Genomic DNA, 18,828 nt, shown 5'->3' with positions numbered 1-18,828 from the left:
AGAGTCCCACCACCTCTCCTTTTAAAGACGGTGCACCTTTATATCTTTGACTTGATTTATTTAAATGTTCAGTGGCTAGGAGGAAGCAGATTTGTATGTGTGTGCATTTTGGTTGCCTAATGAAGCCTAGGTTTTGCCATGGTATGAAATTATAGTTAGAAATTTTATTATTTGAGATGATATTTAAATTGTTGCTGGGACATAGTTTATTTTTACTCATTTCATGCTGAAATTACCAAATTGGCAAAAGGAGAAACCTGGCAGTGGATTGGGGAAAAGAAGATGTGGGGAAATATTCTTTCTAGCAAAGTTTTGAAGTCTTTTAAAATCTTAGGCTTAGGGGAGGGTATAGATCAGTGGTAGAGCTTGTGCTTAGCATGCATGAGGTTCTGGGTTCAATCCCTGGTGCCTCCATTATGTAAATGAATAAACCTAATTACCCACCCCTCACAGAAAAGAATTTAATTTTTTAAAAAGTGTTAAATAAAGAGAGAAACTTAAAAAAATAATCGGGTAAGTCTGAGAAGCCCTCACGACCGAGCAGAGCCCAAGAAAACATGACAGCTACATGTAATGTGGTGTCCTGGATGGGACCCTGGAACAGGACCTTAGATTAAAAAAAAAAAAATCTTAGGCTTACGGTGTTTATAACAATCACAGTTCTTACTAAAGATTTTCCTTTTAATGTCTTGTCTTCTGCAAATTGATCAGCTTTAGTATGAACTTAATTTCTTTTTTTCCTTAACAGCCTGTTGAAGCAGTAAGTAAGGAGAGAGAAGAGGAGAAGGTAAAGGAAATACAAGAGGACAAACTGGATGAAGCAGCAAAAAGGGAGACCAAGGAAGTGCAGACCAATGAGCTAAAGGCAGAGAAGGCCTCTCAGAAAGGCCCCAAGAAGACCAAAACTGTCCAGTGTAAAGTGACCCTCCTGGATGGCGCCGAGTACACCTGTGACCTGGAGGTGAGGCAGGGCGCTGACTGGAGAGCTCTCTTGATGTGTGGGATGAAGCATAAGTACCTTCTGCCTTCGTTTGTGGTCTGGCACAATGCGTATATTTTGTGTTCCTATAAGCTAGTTTGTTTCACAGTTTTGCATTAAAAAACAAGAAAACATAGAAACAATAGTCCCTGACCCTTAGGGCTAAGTGGGGCCGGGCCCTTGATCTGCCCGTCAGCACTGGTCACATGTATTGGCTGGGGTCTGTTCTGGATTTAAGTAGACATTAAACTGAGTATTACTCATGACTGTAAGTGTTTCTTTTCACTTGAAGAAAGAAACATTGCACTGGGTTGACGTTTCAGGGTAATGGAATTTCAGCGGTTTAACCCCGGGTGTTTTCTTCCTGAGACAGATAATAATTTAAAGTGTAGCTCATTTATTTAGTTTCATTTAATTGAAAAACACTCTTGATTTGCCAAGCATGTAATTCATTAGCACTGATGCTGACTGAAGCCAATGTAATTTTTTAAAAGCGTTTAATGCCTTATAATTTTATGACCAAAGTGTTTGTTGCTTTTCATAGCTAAATTACTTTATTTACATGACATACTAATAGCTAATTTTACTGAAGAACTGTATGAAGAGCTTTGAATGGATTATCTCAAATAATACTTGTAAAACTCTATATTAAGCAGGTATTATTATGGGTATTCCTACTCTTAAAATGGAGAATGTAAGGCTTAGAGAGGTTAAACTTTTCATCACTAGTTAGTGGTTGAACCAGGACTCTAGCCCTGGCAATTTGTGAAGGTCGTGAACTTGACCACTGAACTACTAAGATGAGTGCTTCATGGTCCTTACCTTTATCTTTGGATTAGTTATACAGAACTTTATTTTTCTTACTTAGTTTTAACTATTCTGATATTTCAGTTGTTTTAAGAAAAGGAGTGGCAAAAGATGATTAAAAATCCTTAAAGCTCTGAGAGAGAGACAGAGAATACTGTGGGTCTCAGTAGCAGGGGGAGGGGGACAATAAGAAAACAATAGAGTGGTGTTCTGAACTTGACTCAGGCCCAGTCTATGTGACCACATGTTCCTTATTTTTACTATCTATCCTCAAAGTTAGGGAGTCTAGATTTTGAGAACTAACTTAAGGATAACTTACATAACTTTATTTTTTTTTTTTGTTTCTTTGAGGGGGGTAGTTAAGTTTGTTTATTTACTTATTTTGATGGAAGTACTAGGAATTGAACCCAGGACCTTATGCATACTAAGCACACTCTCTACCACTGAGCTATACCCTCCCCTCAAGGATATTCCTGTCCTAGTTTCTAAGACTAAACTAGACAGTTTCATAAATAGGTGGTGGAAGACATGACTAGGTAGTGGATTTTATCTAATGTATTTTCTGCAGCAACTGAGTGGATCATGTTTTCCTAATCGGTTAATGTTGTAATTTATATTAATGTTTTCTAACGTTAAGCCATCTTTGAATTCCTAATATAAATACTACCTGTTTATGATGATTTGGCGTTGCTTTTTCATTTTTAATCTAGGATTTTTTCATATATTGTTTTAAATTTTCTTTTATCAAGTTGTCTTCATGACTGTTTTCTGGGTTATAGTCTAGCCTCATAAAGTTGCTTACCTGTTAATATTCTCTGGATAAGTTTGGATAAATTAGAGATTTAACTATTCTTTGGAGATCCTGGTAGAAGTTGCCTTTAAAACTGTCTTGGGCTGGTGGCCTTTTTTGTGGGAAAAATAAGGTTGGGGGTATTTTTAAATTTTTAATCATCTGATTTTCTTACAGTGTGTTTCTGGTTTTTCTTGAATCGGTTTGAGTAATTCATATTTTTAGTGGAAACTGCCCTTTTCATCTTATTTGACAAATCTATTGGTATGAAGTTTTTCATAGTATTCTTGTCTTGTGTATTTGATTTTAACTTCCTCTCCATTTGTTGTGTTATTTACTTTTTCTTCTTCATTCTTGGTGCAGAGTTAACCATTTTAATCTTTTCTTTCAAAGAAAAAGCTTGGTTTTATTTGATTTATATTTTGTAATATTTTGTTCTTTATTTTCTCCTTGGGATTCTGTCTTTTTGCTAATTTCTTGAGTTGAATACTTGGGAAAAAGATGTATGCTTTATGCTTTCATGGCTGTAATTTCCCTTCATGTGCCTCCTGTTCAGTGCACAAGTTTTGAAATACTGTGCTTTTAATTGTCATTCAGTTCTTAATATTTCCTCAAGCCCATTATGGGTCATTTTTGACCACTGAAGTTTTTATTAGTGTGTTTTTAAATTTCCAGAGTGTGTCTGTGTTTGTGGGTGAATATATGTATACATGTCTTGTGGGGAGAGGACATTTTTCTTTTGTTCAGATTTCCTGTTTTATTACATTGTGGTTAGAATGTGGTCTAAGTAAAAGATTCTGTTGTATTTGTTGAGGCTTTCTTTGTAGCCTAATGTGTAGTCAATGTTTATAATAGTTCTTTTGAGTTTGGGAAAGTGCATTATCCTTTCATTGTTGCCACAGGTTTCCAGTTTGTCCTCTTGATCAGACTTATTAATTATATGGGTCAGGATGTCTACATAGTAATTAACTGCCTAGAGGTGTGTGTTAAAGTCTCTATAATAGTTGATTTAGGAATTTCTTTGTATTTCTGTAAGTGTATACTTTATAAAATTTGAGGCTGGATTGTTAGATACATACCTGTGCAGAATTGTATATTCTTAGACTTTCCCTTTTTACCATCATATGATACCTTAAAATTTATTTAATATTAATATTTCCGTACTAGCTTTATTTTGTGAAGGACTGTCTGGACTTCTATTTTTGCCTCTTCTTCCTTTTTTTTTCCTTAAAAAAAGGTTTTTTTGTTCTTTTTTTATGTCTTTTTTAGGGGGGTATTTAGGTTTATTTGTTTGTTTGTTTATTTATTGTTTATTTTTTTAATGGAGGTACTGGGGATTGAACCCAGGACCTCGTACATCCTAAACATGTGCTCTGCCAACTGAGCTATGTCCTCCCCTTTTTTTGCTTTTAAACATTGTATTCTTATGGCTTTGAGGGGACATGTTTCTTAATCCCATTTGAGGATTCTGTCTTTTCACTGGTGAATTTAGGTCATTTATTTCAGATGATTACTGAACTATGTGATTTTGGGTTGTCTTATTTTTCTTTGTTTACTTGAATTTATTTCCCGTTTTCTCCTTTACTTCTATTCAGGAGTGATCTTTGGTGTTTCACAGACACACCTGACTCAGTAAAGTCTAATATTGATCACTGTGCCTCCCTCCTCCTTTCCCCATCTTGTTTAGCACACATATATTCATCATCCAGTTTCGTTTTGGAATGGTACAAAATAAAGCAATTTCTTACATGTGTGACGAGTCCCTCTTCTATGATATGTGCAAAATCGAGTCATTTTTTAAATAGATCTTTTGAGCAGAGTTTAGAAAGTATTCCAAGTTGAAAGCAGCAGTGTTGTTCTTTAATTCACCAAGGCTTAAATTGGTTGGGGAAGCAGAGGAGTCTTTATTTCAATGACTGTTAACTTACAGAGTATCTTTTAGCTAGTAAGTGATTAGTTAATGTACCGTTACAAGAACAAATTTTTGAGGACAGTAGCTAAATTTGAAATAAGCTTGTAGCTTATGTGTTGAGTAAACATTTCTTTTTCCCCGTCAGATACAAAGCAAAACGGAATTTGAGTAGATGTTAGTGATGTGATCCCACAGCAGATTTTATGTACCAACAGTTCACTAGAATTCTAGGCAGTGACCATATCTGATTATAGGCCGTAATTCATCAGTGTCATAATAGGTGTTGTAACAATGCAGACCTTAGAAGTGTCATTCCCTCTTTTGATTAATTTTTCTTTTATCCAATTCTTTGCATCTGGGTTCTCTGAGTGCTTGCTTAGTGTCATTGGAATGGGTCTGATACTGAACAGACTGCTCTCACTTCCTCTTCTGAGCATAGCCTGAACAACAGCCATCACATGGTTTGAGCATGCTCCTGTTTCCCAGTTTCAGCGCTGACCTTAGACACGTTCGGTGACATGCTGATGCTGCGTATCTGTCGTTCTGTAGCCCCACACCGGAAGTTGGTGTCTGAGGACTACTTGGGGTGGGGAAGTATGTTGTAGGAAACTCTCTGTTGATGAACTTGCAAGCACTAAAGGAAATGAATACACTGCAGGAAATACTTTTACTTTATTTGGTTGGGGAGATTAGATTTGTTTCCATCTGTTTACTGTTATTAAAGATTATAAGTATGTCTATCATGGCTTCATAGATGTTTATAGTTATTGTTTGCTTTTTGTCTTTTTGTATGTACATGTATCTAATTTTCAATTAGACCTTTGGATTATAACATGCCCACTGAAGGGGGCCTACATGTCTTCACTCAGAGCACCTACAACAGAGAGGAGCATGGCCTGTGCAGAAAATCTCGAGGAGCTGGAACAGCCTGACTTACATGGACCTTATAGAGCAGGATGAGGTTCTAGAAGGCCACACATGCCAGGGTGGGACACTTAAAACTGATTGATAGAGCAAAAAGGAGCTGGGAAGAAATGGACCAGAGGATGTAAAGTTATTAGTATTTAAGACCTAACAAGATCAAGAGTGCTATTTAGATATTAAGACATGGCCGCAGGCGGTTAAGGGGGACTTCTTTATTCACTGCGTTGCTTATGATGCACACTAGTGGTCTTTATAGATATGACTTTATCAATATGATTAGGGAAAGTTGGGCGGTTTCCTGTTTTTCTGTCAGTAACATTTGGTCTGACAGATAAAACAGGCTTGGTGCAACAATAGCACCCCTTTTAAACCATTTAATGTCAGCGTTACTGTATTAACTTAATGATTTTCTTACAACATAATTCTTGCGAATATTTTTGTTTGTTTGGTGTCCTGATGTCTCTGTTTCACAGACTACTCCCTTAAAATAGCTAGATCGATCTCTGTACGTCCATCTGTGTTCCCCTCCCCACCCCGCCCTTTTCTGGCTCTCTGTTTCTACATTCTTTCTCCTGTGGGCCATTATGAGCCTATTCTTGAACCTCAGGAATTAAGTGGAGAAGACTGCCCACGGAGCCAAGGCAGCACCGTTTTCAAAAACTAATTGTTATCTTTGGAGTCTGCATTCTTTCGTGGAAAGAGTGTATATTAATATTAAGTGGATAAAAATGCTTCACACACAATATTTATGAGCCTAAATATTGGATAACAGTGCATTTTTAGAGAATGAATGTAATTAAGTAAAAAAATATGGAAATGCTTGACTTTAATTAATGTTATTTTTGGCTTATATAACTAACAATAGGCTTATTGCTAAGCCATGCGTTATTTTTGACGCAAGGCCGAGTCTGTCTTTGTGCATTTGTTCCAAACCTTGTGTAAAGTATTACTTCATTGAAGTTAGTGAAAATTGTGATTTCCATTTTATACTAATTCATCATCTCTTGATAAGAAACTGAAATCTTGAACATTAAAAAAAACGTTTAATTTGAAGATTACTATTTTTTAGTGAAGAAAATTTATAATTTCTATTCTCTGATCTCTATCTATTTGGATCTCATTGAGATATTTAATGATATGTGACAAGCTCCTTTGGTGCCAGATTTTAACTGTAAAGAATTTTCGGGAGTCTCCTGAATTCTGCATGCTTATTCCAGAGACTCCACTATAGGAGGATTCTTGTGATGTCGCCACTGAAGTCATTTACATACTCAGTGTGTTAAAACAGCAGGGCTCTTTCCTCTAACGGAAAATACAGTTGGAGCCATGGATTTAAAGTCAGGAGATCTATGTTTATTTTTCTTTTGACTCTCTGGATGTCTTGGGGAAGTCGCTTCCTCTTTTTCTTCTATTCTCAGATTGCAAAGTAAGAATGAAAATATTTGCTTCCTCTATTTCTGGAACTGAACTGGCTTTACTGCAGCTGATAAGTCTGTATATGTATATTTTAAAGTCTGCAAATAAATGTGAAAGTTCCGGTAAGACTTGGGAAGCACGAGTGAATGTGCATTTGGAGTTAGAGTTGCTCACATTTTCCTCTGGCATCTGAAAGTTGTTCCCACGTGTTGATTTTGTCTGAGAATTGAGGGCATTGTTCCTGCCCACACAGGAATGTCAGGACCATTTTTCTCAGTGCTGTGAATCAGGCTATCAGAATGTAGGCTCTCTTCGTCAGTGTTCTGATGATAAAGTATTTATCAGACAGTAGAATGTGTCAGGGTCTTTCTTGCCTTTCTTGTCTATAGCACTGGCCTCAGAAATCCAACTTGCTCTTACGGCTTTTGAGTGTGTTTTATATATTTACTTGATTGTCTACTGTCACCCTCCAAGGGTGTTCTTTCAGACTTCCATAATTGACCCTTTCTAGGTTTACTGGTTAACTGATTTTAACTATCTACATTCTTGCAGAGGATCTGGTCATTGTGGCTCTCTCCAGACTCCCATAAAATAGTGTTAGATTTAAATATGATTTAAAGAGAACTATAAACAATTTAATTGGCATATATTATATGCAATTTAAAATTCCAGTGACATAGGTCCATATGGAATGTCTCTGGCTAACTGTCCATTTGTCCTTTAGCTCAAAAAAGGAATTTAAGGTAATAATTCTATACAGTAACTTAATTTTTATTTACTTACTGGGAGAAGGCTACCATGCTATGCCTAGGGTTGAATACTTTGGTCCAGCTTACAGACCATGAGGAGTTCACAGGAGCAGAGCAGACTCATTAGCTGGGCATGCTATTAAGTATGACCTCAGATGCCTTTTGATGCTGTTAGGTACGACCTCAGACTGTCTTTTGATCTCTCTTTTGCAATAGGATTTTCTGTGTTTTCCTCTGCCAGCCAAATTGGTCTCCCAATCAGGCACTGAATTGTCTGTCCTTTCTTCAGGTTTCTGAGCAGACTATCTCTGCCATTTCGACTTCCCCATCTGCACGATTTCTCCCTATCTTTTATTGCCCAACTTAAATTCAGCTTTCTGAATGTTTTTTCTTCCTCCAAACTTGTTTACACCATTAATTTGACAGTTAATCATGTGCTGCCCTGTGAAAGAGTCTCTTGTGTTGTTGTGTTGAGCAACGGCTAAGCCCTTGTATTGTTGTTTGATTTTTCTCATGCTTACATTGTTTCTTCACCTGGACTGTTAGTTCCTTGTGAAAAAAGACTTTCTTCTTTCTTCCCTAAAGGGCATTAATACAGGGCTTTGCCTATAATACTTCTCATAGAAAAGTTAATTGTTGATTTAGTTCTCTCTTTCTTGTACGTGTGTAAAATTTTCATCTTTATCTAAGCTAAATGCTTGTGTTTGCTTGTTTATGTTCCTAATTTGTCACTCCATCCTCTCCAATTAGAAAAGAAAGATTTGTGTGTGTATGTATATAGTCCCTCACTCCCTCATATTACTTCTTCTGCCCACAGGTGCCCTGCTTTTTATTTATTTATATATTTATATTTTTTAAGAGGTAATTTGATTTCTTTATTGAAGTATATTTTATCTTAATTATGTTAGTTTCTGATGTGTAGCACAGTGATTCAGGAATACGTATATATTCTTTTATATATTATTTTTCACTATAGGTTAGTACAGAATATTGACTATAGTCCCCTGTGCTCTACAGTAGGACCTTGTTGTTTATCTATTTTATATGTAATAGTTTGTATCTGCTAATCCCGAATGCCCTGCTTTTTAAATGCTTAGAAAAGGGTAGTCTAACTTCTTGTATGAACACTTCATGGACCTAAATAAATGAAAAGATTTATTGAATTTCTTTAAAGGCTGTGAACCTGCCAGGTGTGAGAGCCATGCAGACGTGGGCAAAGTATGGTCTTGGCCCTTCAGGATCTCACAGCCTAGAGGAAGTGGACTCCCAAAGGCCTCAGAATTCTTTCACACAAATCCGAGCTGCCACGGGTCAGGTTGCTGGCTGGCTGGGTATCAGCTGGGCTTGGAGAGGAGAATATAATTAATACCTTACTCCCTGCCTCTTTTTCTCTACTGTTCCTCTTCTCTTGAGCGAACTAAAGAGTATAGTATGGTTTTAATTTCTCAGCTGTCAGCATTCAACCACGTGGTTTCTCCTTGGCCTTCCCCACTTTGGTTCCACAGTCTGTGGATTGCCTCTTTTGCCCTTGTGTCAATGGGTTTTGAAAGCTCGAAACTTGAACTTCTCCCTCTCAGTGACCACCCTGACATAATTTTGAAGGCCACACCCATCTCTGCCTCCCCTTTCCCACACATGCCGCCAGACATGCCAGCACCATGGGAATTTACCACTTAGGAAGTTTTTACTCTAACATGAAGGTGGTAGTGGAACCAGCACCAGATCTTTGAATTAGTTTTCTCTTTTGGAATAAAAATTATTTGAAGGAAGAATAACATTTGAAATGGTGGGGAAAGTCCTTTTCAGAGTAAAATTTGTACTTTAGAATCTGTTCAGATACATTTTTGTCACTCTATAAAAGAAGTCAGTATTAAACATTATTAACTCCTTTTCTGAGTTCATCAGATAAGATGTAATTTATTTTTCTGTCATCCAACAAAAAAACAAAGTATCTTTTGTTAAACCCATTCTGCCCAGAATCCCTCTGTTTTCATTACTGTTTTATTTCCAGTCTCTTCTCCAGGCATCTCTTGAGCCAATTCAAGATGTTTCTGACATAGTTTTTATTTCTCAACTGTTAGGATCAGGGAGGAGAGTATTTGGCAAAACTTCCTACCTCTCTGTTTCCCCTCCCCCGATTCCTTTGGCGATGTGTGCAGGAGCTTGAATAGGGGGCAGAGATTTGAGAGTCTGGCCTTTACCTGTGAGCATTGTTTAATCTATTTCACAGAAGCTCGAGCTGGGACCATTCTTTCCATCCACTGCTTCCACAGCAGGATGCAGACTCCGCGGCCTCGTGGAAACATGGACAAAATTTATCATCCCTATTTACAGCACTGTAATATGATATGCTAACATTTGGACCCTAAAGGGATTGAATGGAATATAATAAAAATGGCCCCCAAAAAGCGCTGGACTAGTCAGAAAAACAATGCTTCATGCAAGGTGGCTAAATGATTAAAGCACTGGGAAATGATCTGTCAGATTGCTATTTTTGTATTTATTTAGTTATGCTTTCCAACAGAGTTTCACATAAACTCTGTTAGAAAACTTATGACTAGGAATATTATTCTACCTTTTTTTTTTTTAAACTCTTGTGCTCTGGAGAGACAACCTCAAAACAAAAGCTCCATCCTCCCTATTGACTGAACTACATTTTATAACTGTGCTTCTTTGCAGAATATGCCATTTTGATCTGTTTTGAGGTTGAGTCTGATTTTATGCATTGTCTAGTTATTAACATGGAGGAAACTTAATCTGAGTCTTATGATCTGTTTGTCATATTTGTTAATCTCTTTCCATATTTCTGTCGGCAGCAGTTTAAAGTGATTTGAATAGAGATGCTCTAATAAGCTGTTCTGTAGCACAGACAGCCTGTATGAATCAAATGTCAAAATTCATTCTAGGCAAATAGTTTACAGAGAATGTGCTAGCCTACAGAAGTTTGCTGCTTACAGTTTTTGAAATCAGTTTTGATGGAAGTGATACTTAACAAGTTTTGAAGAAGATATTTAGAACAATTTGGTGTGCTCATCTGGCTAGAAGTTTGATACCAGCCTCTATTTAATCTAACAGTTTTAGTCACCACTGTTTTCTAAGAAGTGATAGTTTTCACAGATTTATATTAAGTTTTGCTATTTAAAGGGAATGATAGAAAAAGCTAGACAAAAGGAATTTGGATTTTCGCTTCTTAAAAGTTGTTTCATTTCATTATATACCTCCATTAGTGATGGTATATAATTTTTAAGAAAAAAAGTTAAGTCATTATTTGCCTGGTATTTTATGATTTTGGTCTCAAAATAGTATTCATTTAAATATATATTGTGAGTTTAGAAATAATTTTTACCCCCTAATATTGATTTGGTTTCTGAGAAGATAAAGAAGTATGAGGTATAATTTGTCTTCTTAAATTGCTGATAGATTTTACTTTCAGAGATTAACTTTACATGTGAGACAACATGCAGATAGTTGATAAAGTACTGTTTATGGTGTAGATAAATAAAAATGCAGAAGTGCCAAGTTATTATGGGCTGGAGTTGGTAAGCAAATCTTCACTGAGGAGAAAGGAACTCTTAGACTTTGAAAAATGATGCATTTAGGAAAACTCAGCGATGCCTAACTTAGTACATTTTGAAAATGGTTGAATAGTAGAATCCAAGCAGAAATTTGGGGTTATAAGAAAAGACTTGGATGCCTACTTCCTTATATGTCCAGGACAGCATAGTAAAATGTAAACTTTGTTAGGAGTAAGCCACACTTTGCCTGACCAGTGTTGCCTTTTTTGGCCCAGGCTTTCCTTGGCTTGGCTTTGACTAGAAATTCTCCCATCTTGCAAAGCCAGAATACCATTGGGGTTCAAATTGGTTAATCTCTTCACTTCTGCTACACATTAAGAAGAGGTGAGCTCCCACCCATAGGAGAGGTTGCAAAGAAAATGTCAAATAAAAATAAATGCATGGACTCTCTCACTCACCCTTTTCCAGTCTGCTTTCCAAAATTTTGTTGGCTCCGATTCCATTCTCTTTCTCCTTTCCCTTGTCGGAGGGAAAATGAATATGAGTCCACACACCACATCATTTTAGAAGAGCTCCCATAGAGAGCAGAGCTAAATGTGTGTATTCAATCCACCATCTGTAATTAGAATTCCACTTTCTACTTAGGGAAATCTCAACAGGGAGCCTGTTTTGTCACTAGGATAGGATGAAGTGGGCCTTCCTCCTCAATTTAGCACATATCAAAGTTGCCAGGAGGTTTTCTGGATATCTTGTTATAAAAAGAATTGCCTGTGGTAGCTTTAGTAGCATCTGTTTTGACATTGTTCATTGTTTTTCTTGAAAATTCTTCTGGTTAGTTTTCATTTTCTTGCTTCATTAGTTCCTGCAGGTGTCTATATAGTCCATTTTATTTTGCGTGTGTGTTTAGCTGGGCCAAGCGGAGTGGGTCACCATAGAAGAAAGGATGGAAATGCTATTCTGCTTGAAATATGCAGTCAGACTGTTTCATCTATCTACATGTGTTGATTTTACTTAGGTTTTTCAGTAAATGTTAAACCGTCTCCAAATTCTGCTGGAAAACTTACGATGGACTTTAGTATTCACATTTGGGCATATTACTGACCTAATAGGCTTGGGGATGGGAGTTGAAGTTTGGAAGGGGAACAAATGGTCTGAAACCCATTTGCCATGTAAAAATATTATTTCCATTGGAAAAGATTCTGAATTTCAAGTAGATGTCACATGTCACTCTGCATTTTATGATAGAAGTAATATAGGAGGGCTTTGAGTTGACCATCTGGATATGTGAAGAAAGGACATTTCCAGCTTATAAATAGGTTATATGTACACATCATACATCAGTAAATTATTTATTTGGAGAATATGTTTTCCCATAGAAAGAATGCACAAATGATTAGAATTCCAAGTGGATTTGTAAAAGTCTATACATTAAGTTTTTGAACTGAGTTCTGGGTGCTAAATCTCTGAGCGGGTGGACAAAGACAGAATTTCTACCCCATTTTTTTCTAATTCAGGTTTAAATTTTAAGTCCCTTTTTTCATATCATTTCCTGATTTTTCACTGCTTTTCCCCCTTAGACTTTCTTGTTCCTAGTTCCATGATATCCTGTTACTCTTTTGTAGTATTATAATACAAAAAATGCTGTGTATAATACAAAAAAAAGAAAAGAACCTGCTATCCTATGCTTCCTACCTACTTTTTCTCCATCAGGAATCAAAATTCCTCAAATTTCTCAAATGTAACAGATCTCCCAGCTAAGTAATGAGAGGTTCAGCAGTCTGAGTGAGTGACTTTCAGTGTGTGGGTGATTACCTGTATGGTCTTCTGTGAGATATTTGCATTTTAACAGAAACCTGTTCACGCTGAAGAATCACAAGTGGTAGAATTCCACCCATGAAGCCAAGGGCGATGAGGAAATGAAAGTGGTTTGTGAGTGGGGTAGAGGGCCGGGGTTTTGGCATCTTTGGATCAGGTGGACGCACTGCTGGTAGGGTGGTCTTTTGGGGAGACATCCAGACGCTCCCTGCCTTTCCTGCTTCTGAACCCCCACATTTCTGATGCCTCACTGTTTTTCTCCTTATGTAGTTGAATTAATTTATTTGCATGTGTTTTAAGTCAAACTCAAAGATTCATCTGTTTCCCCCTCTGCTTCCCCTTGGTTAACAAAGACCTTGCCACTCTGTCTTTTGTTTTATTTTAGTTTGTTAGTCGTGTCCCTGGAATGAAAAACTTATACTTGGGGGAAAATGTCAAGCTAAATGGAAACACGGTTGCCTCAGATCTGTGTTTAAAAACTGAGATAGCTCAAAATGAAATGGATTTTTTTCCCCTCAGATTACCCACAGGTTGCTGGTCATTGAATTCAAGAATCAGGAATTCAGGTGGTGAGGTATAAGGAAATTACTGTTGCTAAGAACCTCCTTAAGACCTTTCCCTCTGTGTCAGATCCTGTTTGTCTCTGTTTTGCAATAGTAAAGTAAATATTTAAGTGATTAAGAGTCTTCTGCATTACAACTTGATTTCCACTTTGATCAATTGTTAAAAAAAACTCTTTAAACATACTTTAAACATTCCTGGCCAATAGACATAAGAATAGTTTCATGGGGCCTGGTTTGTGATAAGAACTACAGTCCAACAGGTGCCTTGTGTTTTTTTACCTGGTGATTTCTTGCCCAAAGAAATCTTCTCAGGTATAGTTGTTACTAGAGATTGTCAGGTCAATTTTGTATCTGACATTTTTTAAAAAGGATATTAAGTGAAATGTTGAGCAATTGATGTATCATTTAGTGGGTTGGGTCCTGGCTTTTGTGTCCAGGTCTCTGAAAGGAGTGAAAGGTGAGTCTACTCCATTGGGTGTTGCCTAGCCAGACTGAAAGTGCAAGGTGGATGGACTTGGAGTGTGAGGGCTGATGGTCTTACTCTGGGAGAGGAGATCTGTTTGCCAACCTTGGTGTCAGCTTTGCTTCATAGTCAGAATCCTTGGTTAAGCTTTTAATTTACACACACACACACACACACATTTACTGAAGTATGGTCAGTTTACAGTGTGTCAGTTCCTGGTGTATAGGACAGTGCTTTAGCCAGAGCTTTTTAAAAATACAGGAATACAGTGAAAATACTCTGTAGGATACTGTAACGGTGTGGTCGAGACACGGCATCATACATTTGTCCAAACCCACAGAATATTTAGCACCGGGAGTGAGCCCGAATGTAAACTGGGTGGTTACGATATGTTAGTTATAACAAACATACTGCTCTGTGGGGGATTTGATAATGGAGGAGCCCAAGCATGTGTGGGGGTATAAGGTACATGCAAAATCTTTGTATTGTTTGTTCAATTTTTCCGTGAACCTAAAACTGCTCTAAAAAATAAAGTCTAATACAAAAACTAAAAAAAAAAAAAAAAATACAGATGCCAAGTGGCACCTTTGAAGAGTTTGATTCAATGGGTGTGATGCTAGACTCAAGCAGCTGTGCAGCCAGAATCAAGAACTACTTTGAGAGACCATAACATTGTCTACCAAGGTGCTCCTGGGCAGAGCACCTGCTCCCCAGGTATGGGGCGATTCCTTAATCAGTTCTGTGTTGAAATATTAACGTGGCTGGTGGGAATTACCATTCCTTAGCAATAAGAAAGTGAGTGGAGTTGAGACCCTTCATTAACACTGCAGATAATCTTATTAAGTGTCTGGCTGAATTTATCTGGATATATTTTGCTTTGAGCAAGGCCCAGCATAAAGTAAGGGTTTGATAAGTATTAGCTGTAATTATCATCATCATTATAAACTCCTGAGATTGGGTATTTTTTTCTCAGGATTTTACCATTATTCTTGAACATTTGATGAAAATGCTCAAGTCCTTTGCCTTGGATGAATTCCCAGTATCTTGTTCTTATATTTTATCAATAACTTTGCAACTTGGAAGGCTCATAATATAAACATATTACCATCTAAATAATCAGGTTGACTTTGTAGTTTAAAGAACTTGCTTTGATTCAAAAATTAAACTTTAGTGATTTTATAAGCAAGAAGAAAAACAAAATTTAAGAACAATGTACTTTATATTGAAATTATGGATAAACTAATCTCTACTGTCCAAAGACTTAATCCTCTTATTGGAGAGTCAGAAGAGAGACATTGCCCATAGCCAGTTGGATTAAGAAAATAACGCTGAAGATCAATTTATTTACTTAAACTAATAATCACTAGAAATAGACACAGAGTTAGATTTTGCATATGAGAAATCGCAGGCTTTTTGGCTATCATATACTACAGTACCATCCCATTAAACTTTTATTACCAGAGGAAGGCATTTAAGGGATTACATTTTATGAACAGCTGAGCAGCTGACATGTATTAGAACTAACAGGGGTGCTTATTATTCCTTATCATTTAGTTAAAGCCAAAACGTAAGTATGATTTCTTGTGTAAAATTTGTGTGTGGATATTTAGGTTTCATCAACAAATAATGGTTTGCGTAACAAGCTTCTAGATCCATTGCTCCGGAGGTTTTGTGAGGTTTTCTGAAGCTCCATTCTGGAGGTTGGCTTTCAGATTACCCTGGAGCCAGCTTGTTTGGTTTTTGTAATAGCTGTTAGCAGATCTGTTCTGCAGTTGGAGATCGAAGTCCTCCAAGAGGGCATCTCGTGGTTACTAGCTGATTCTTGTGTTTGGAAAATGGATGAAAACCTGTGGTTTGTTTTCTACACCCACCTTAGAAATGTAGGATGTGGCTATGGACGAACGATTAAAAGTTTGATGTTGTATCTATTAAAACTAAAAATTAGCATTTATTTGCCATTTTCCATATACCATAAAATGAAACATATTTTTCTATCTTGTTTGCGATCTCAATTTACCTGGTTGCGTATGAGATGAATTGTATGCTCAGCTAAGAATTCTGAAACATTTTAAAACCCAGTAGACTGGGGTAGAAAATTATTCCATCTCATTACTGCATTGAGACTTGAGTGGACTTGGAAGCACTGAGCTCATGAAATAGGGTCTTACTTCTAGAAGAAAGGCAAGCTTCTCTGCCCTTGAGGAATTAGTAAGGTATATATGCATGAGATTTTATTAAAGGTGAGCCTGTATGCTTCCGGCTAACATCATTGCAGGATACGGTTACTGGAGGGTGTTATGTAGTATGTTCTGGTCGTATCTGTGTGTTTTGCAACAGCCTTTTGATTTTTATTTCTAGTACCTCAGACTACATTGAATAGTATTTTATGTCATTCATGTCAGCAACACTGCAAAATTTCCCCCATGTTCAGTCATAATTCCCTGAATCCTGTGTATGGAAAGAAATAGAGACTACAATGAACTGTGACAGGATTTTTCTTTTTCTCCCTCGCCTTTTGGAGGCAAGTCTTGAAGGAATACTATACAAGAAAGATTTCTTCTCACCATTCTTTGTAGTGACTTATAAGAAACCTACATGCTTATGTAATTTTGATAATGCATGTCTATCTGTTGATAGACATATATACAAATTTTTCCTGGTCATTAATGAAAATTAAGTTTGAAAAATATTTCAACTACTCAAAATAAAAACAATAGATGTGTGTGTATGTGTATATATATCTTTATATCTAATGTATATGTTTATATATTTTATATATAATACACACAAATCATTCTTTTTTGAGCAATTGGAAAACCTTTTTCAGACTTCATAATGATCAGGGGAACTTTACTTAAAAAATCCTCTTTTACTATAAATGACTCATTTACTTCTGGAATTATATTTTTAACACAACAATCATTGGATGTGGTTTCCTCCTTTTTTTTTTTTTTGGCCCATATTTCAATGATCTTTTGGCACAGAGGTGTGTCATTCAGATTGGTAGGGAAAGAATGATGTGATAAATGATGGTCCGAGACTATTTAAGACACTGTCTTTCCCCTTCTGTATGGTTTTCTTTGATTTCCTCCAGCCCCCACCCCCACCCCGTGACAGTGTCTCAGTTGTCATTTTTGCCCTGTGCATACCTTTCTTCCCTTGGCCTTTTATACTTGCATAGTGTAGTTTAGTGCGGGTGCAGAATACATAGCTCCGGGGCTGTGATGTATGGTTTGCATTGTGCGCTTCCCAGCGCCGTCTCCTCGGCGCACAATAACCGCAGTGTGGAGGGGCCTACATGGAGACAGCGATGGTGCTTTATAAACCGCCAGTGGTGTGTGGCGTCCACTGCAATCCGCCGGGTAAGCAGTTGCACAGATTCCTGCAAGTTGAGAGGCCTCCAGAAATGTCATGTTTTGGCCTCAGTAATGAATGCCGCAAATAACAGCACAGGCACGGAAAAGGACTTTGCATCTCAGATTCCAGCCTGCCTTTCTTCGGCTGGGTTTCCTTATAGATTGCTTTGCCCACCCTCCGCCCCCTCCCAAAGACGGTTCCCTACAGCTAGTCTCCCAATCCTTGACTAATAAATATTTTAAACTCATCTATATTGTCTTGTTTTGTCTCTCTCCTTTGAATATCTCTCGTGTTATGCACTCTTTTTAAAGGAAAAAAAAAATCTGATACCTGGGAAGGAGACCAAAGGACTTTCTTTGTTTAAATTTTCAACCCATTGATTTTATATTGTTTTTCATGGTGTCAGTGGGGCTAGGGAGAGGCAGACGGCAGAAAATTAGATTGTAAGGCTTGTTGGCATTTAATGTAGAAAGGAAGATTTCTTTTCGAAGTGTACTTGGCAAATTTATTAGCTGCCGTTTAATTAAACTGGTGCTGCATTATCAGAATAGAGATGAACACAGTTTGTACTTATAAAGATTCTAGAGTAAGAAGGGATATAAAGCAAAGGCATGCTTCAGATAGCAAGAAGAAATGACAGAGACTGATGTCTTAGTGAAGGAATGTGCAAAGACTGCAAAACCCCACCACCCCCTTTAGCGTAAAGGTGGGGCATGGCCGGCTCTTAGGAGACAGGGACAGGTGGACTTTTCTGCTGACGTCATTCCTCTGGTTCTTAAATATTTGGAAATGCTCTAATTACTAAGTAAGAGTCTGAGTACAATGTAGAATTGTGAAAATAAAATGTAAGTCTGTGGTTGTTCTCCTTGAATCTAGTTGGCAGTGTGTGTGTGGTTGAGTTCCTTGAATATCTATGGGTTGGTAGTCCATGAGCTGGAGCCAGGAGATTGCATCAGTCTGAGAGCCAGGAGACCTGATTTCTAGACTCAGCTCTGCTAACTCTTTGGCTGGCATAATAGCACCAGGCCATTCCATCCAGCATATCTTTTGGCCTACTAGTGAGCTAAGTGCTCAGTGACATGCTGCTGAAGGAGACATTGAGGTAAGACATACTTTTGCTGAAAGAATCCAGTCTTCAGAAATAATAAATATCAAAAGAAGTAGAATTTAAGAGTAAGTACCATTAGTGTGAATTAAAGTGCTTGAAGGAGAAAGATGAATATTGGGAGATTGGAATAGGTTTCATAGAGAAGGGAAATTCGGAGATTTGTCTGGAAGTAGTGTTTCAACAGCTGGAAATAAATCAAGGTAGTAAAGAAATTTAGAATATGTCTTGGCAAGTCAGCAGTCCTTTTTATCTGGGACAGGCAACACCTGCCAGTAGTTCTGACAACTAGTGGACTGCAGGTACTGGCATCTTTGGTGCACGCTGCGAAGCAAAATATCTGTGTATTCTGCTTGGTTAACACATGTGTGTTTGTAGTCCTTTCATGCACTAGAATTCGAGTTGTTTATAAAAAAATCAAAACAATGATAAT

At 37.3% G+C, this 18,828-nt stretch overlaps 1 protein-coding gene across 13 annotated transcripts in view; it reads left to right on the top strand.

Annotated features, from left to right (window-relative positions):
• Nucleotides 1-18,828, top strand: part of EPB41L2 (erythrocyte membrane protein band 4.1 like 2) — a 198,261-nt gene that overhangs the window by 94,135 nt on the left and 85,298 nt on the right. For all 13 annotated transcript variants that reach the window (XM_072965861.1, XM_072965860.1, XM_072965869.1 and 10 more), the window contains one exon: nt 749-961. In XM_072965861.1, coding sequence (XP_072821962.1) covers nt 749-961 — 213 coding nt within the window. The remainder of the gene's footprint in view (nt 1-748; nt 962-18,828) is intronic.

Source organism: Vicugna pacos, chromosome 8 (genome assembly GCF_048564905.1).
Source record: "Vicugna pacos chromosome 8, VicPac4, whole genome shotgun sequence".
Taxonomy (NCBI): domain Eukaryota; kingdom Metazoa; phylum Chordata; class Mammalia; order Artiodactyla; family Camelidae; genus Vicugna; species Vicugna pacos.
Note: the sequence above shows the minus strand (reverse complement) of the source record. Positions and strands in the feature narration are given on the sequence as shown.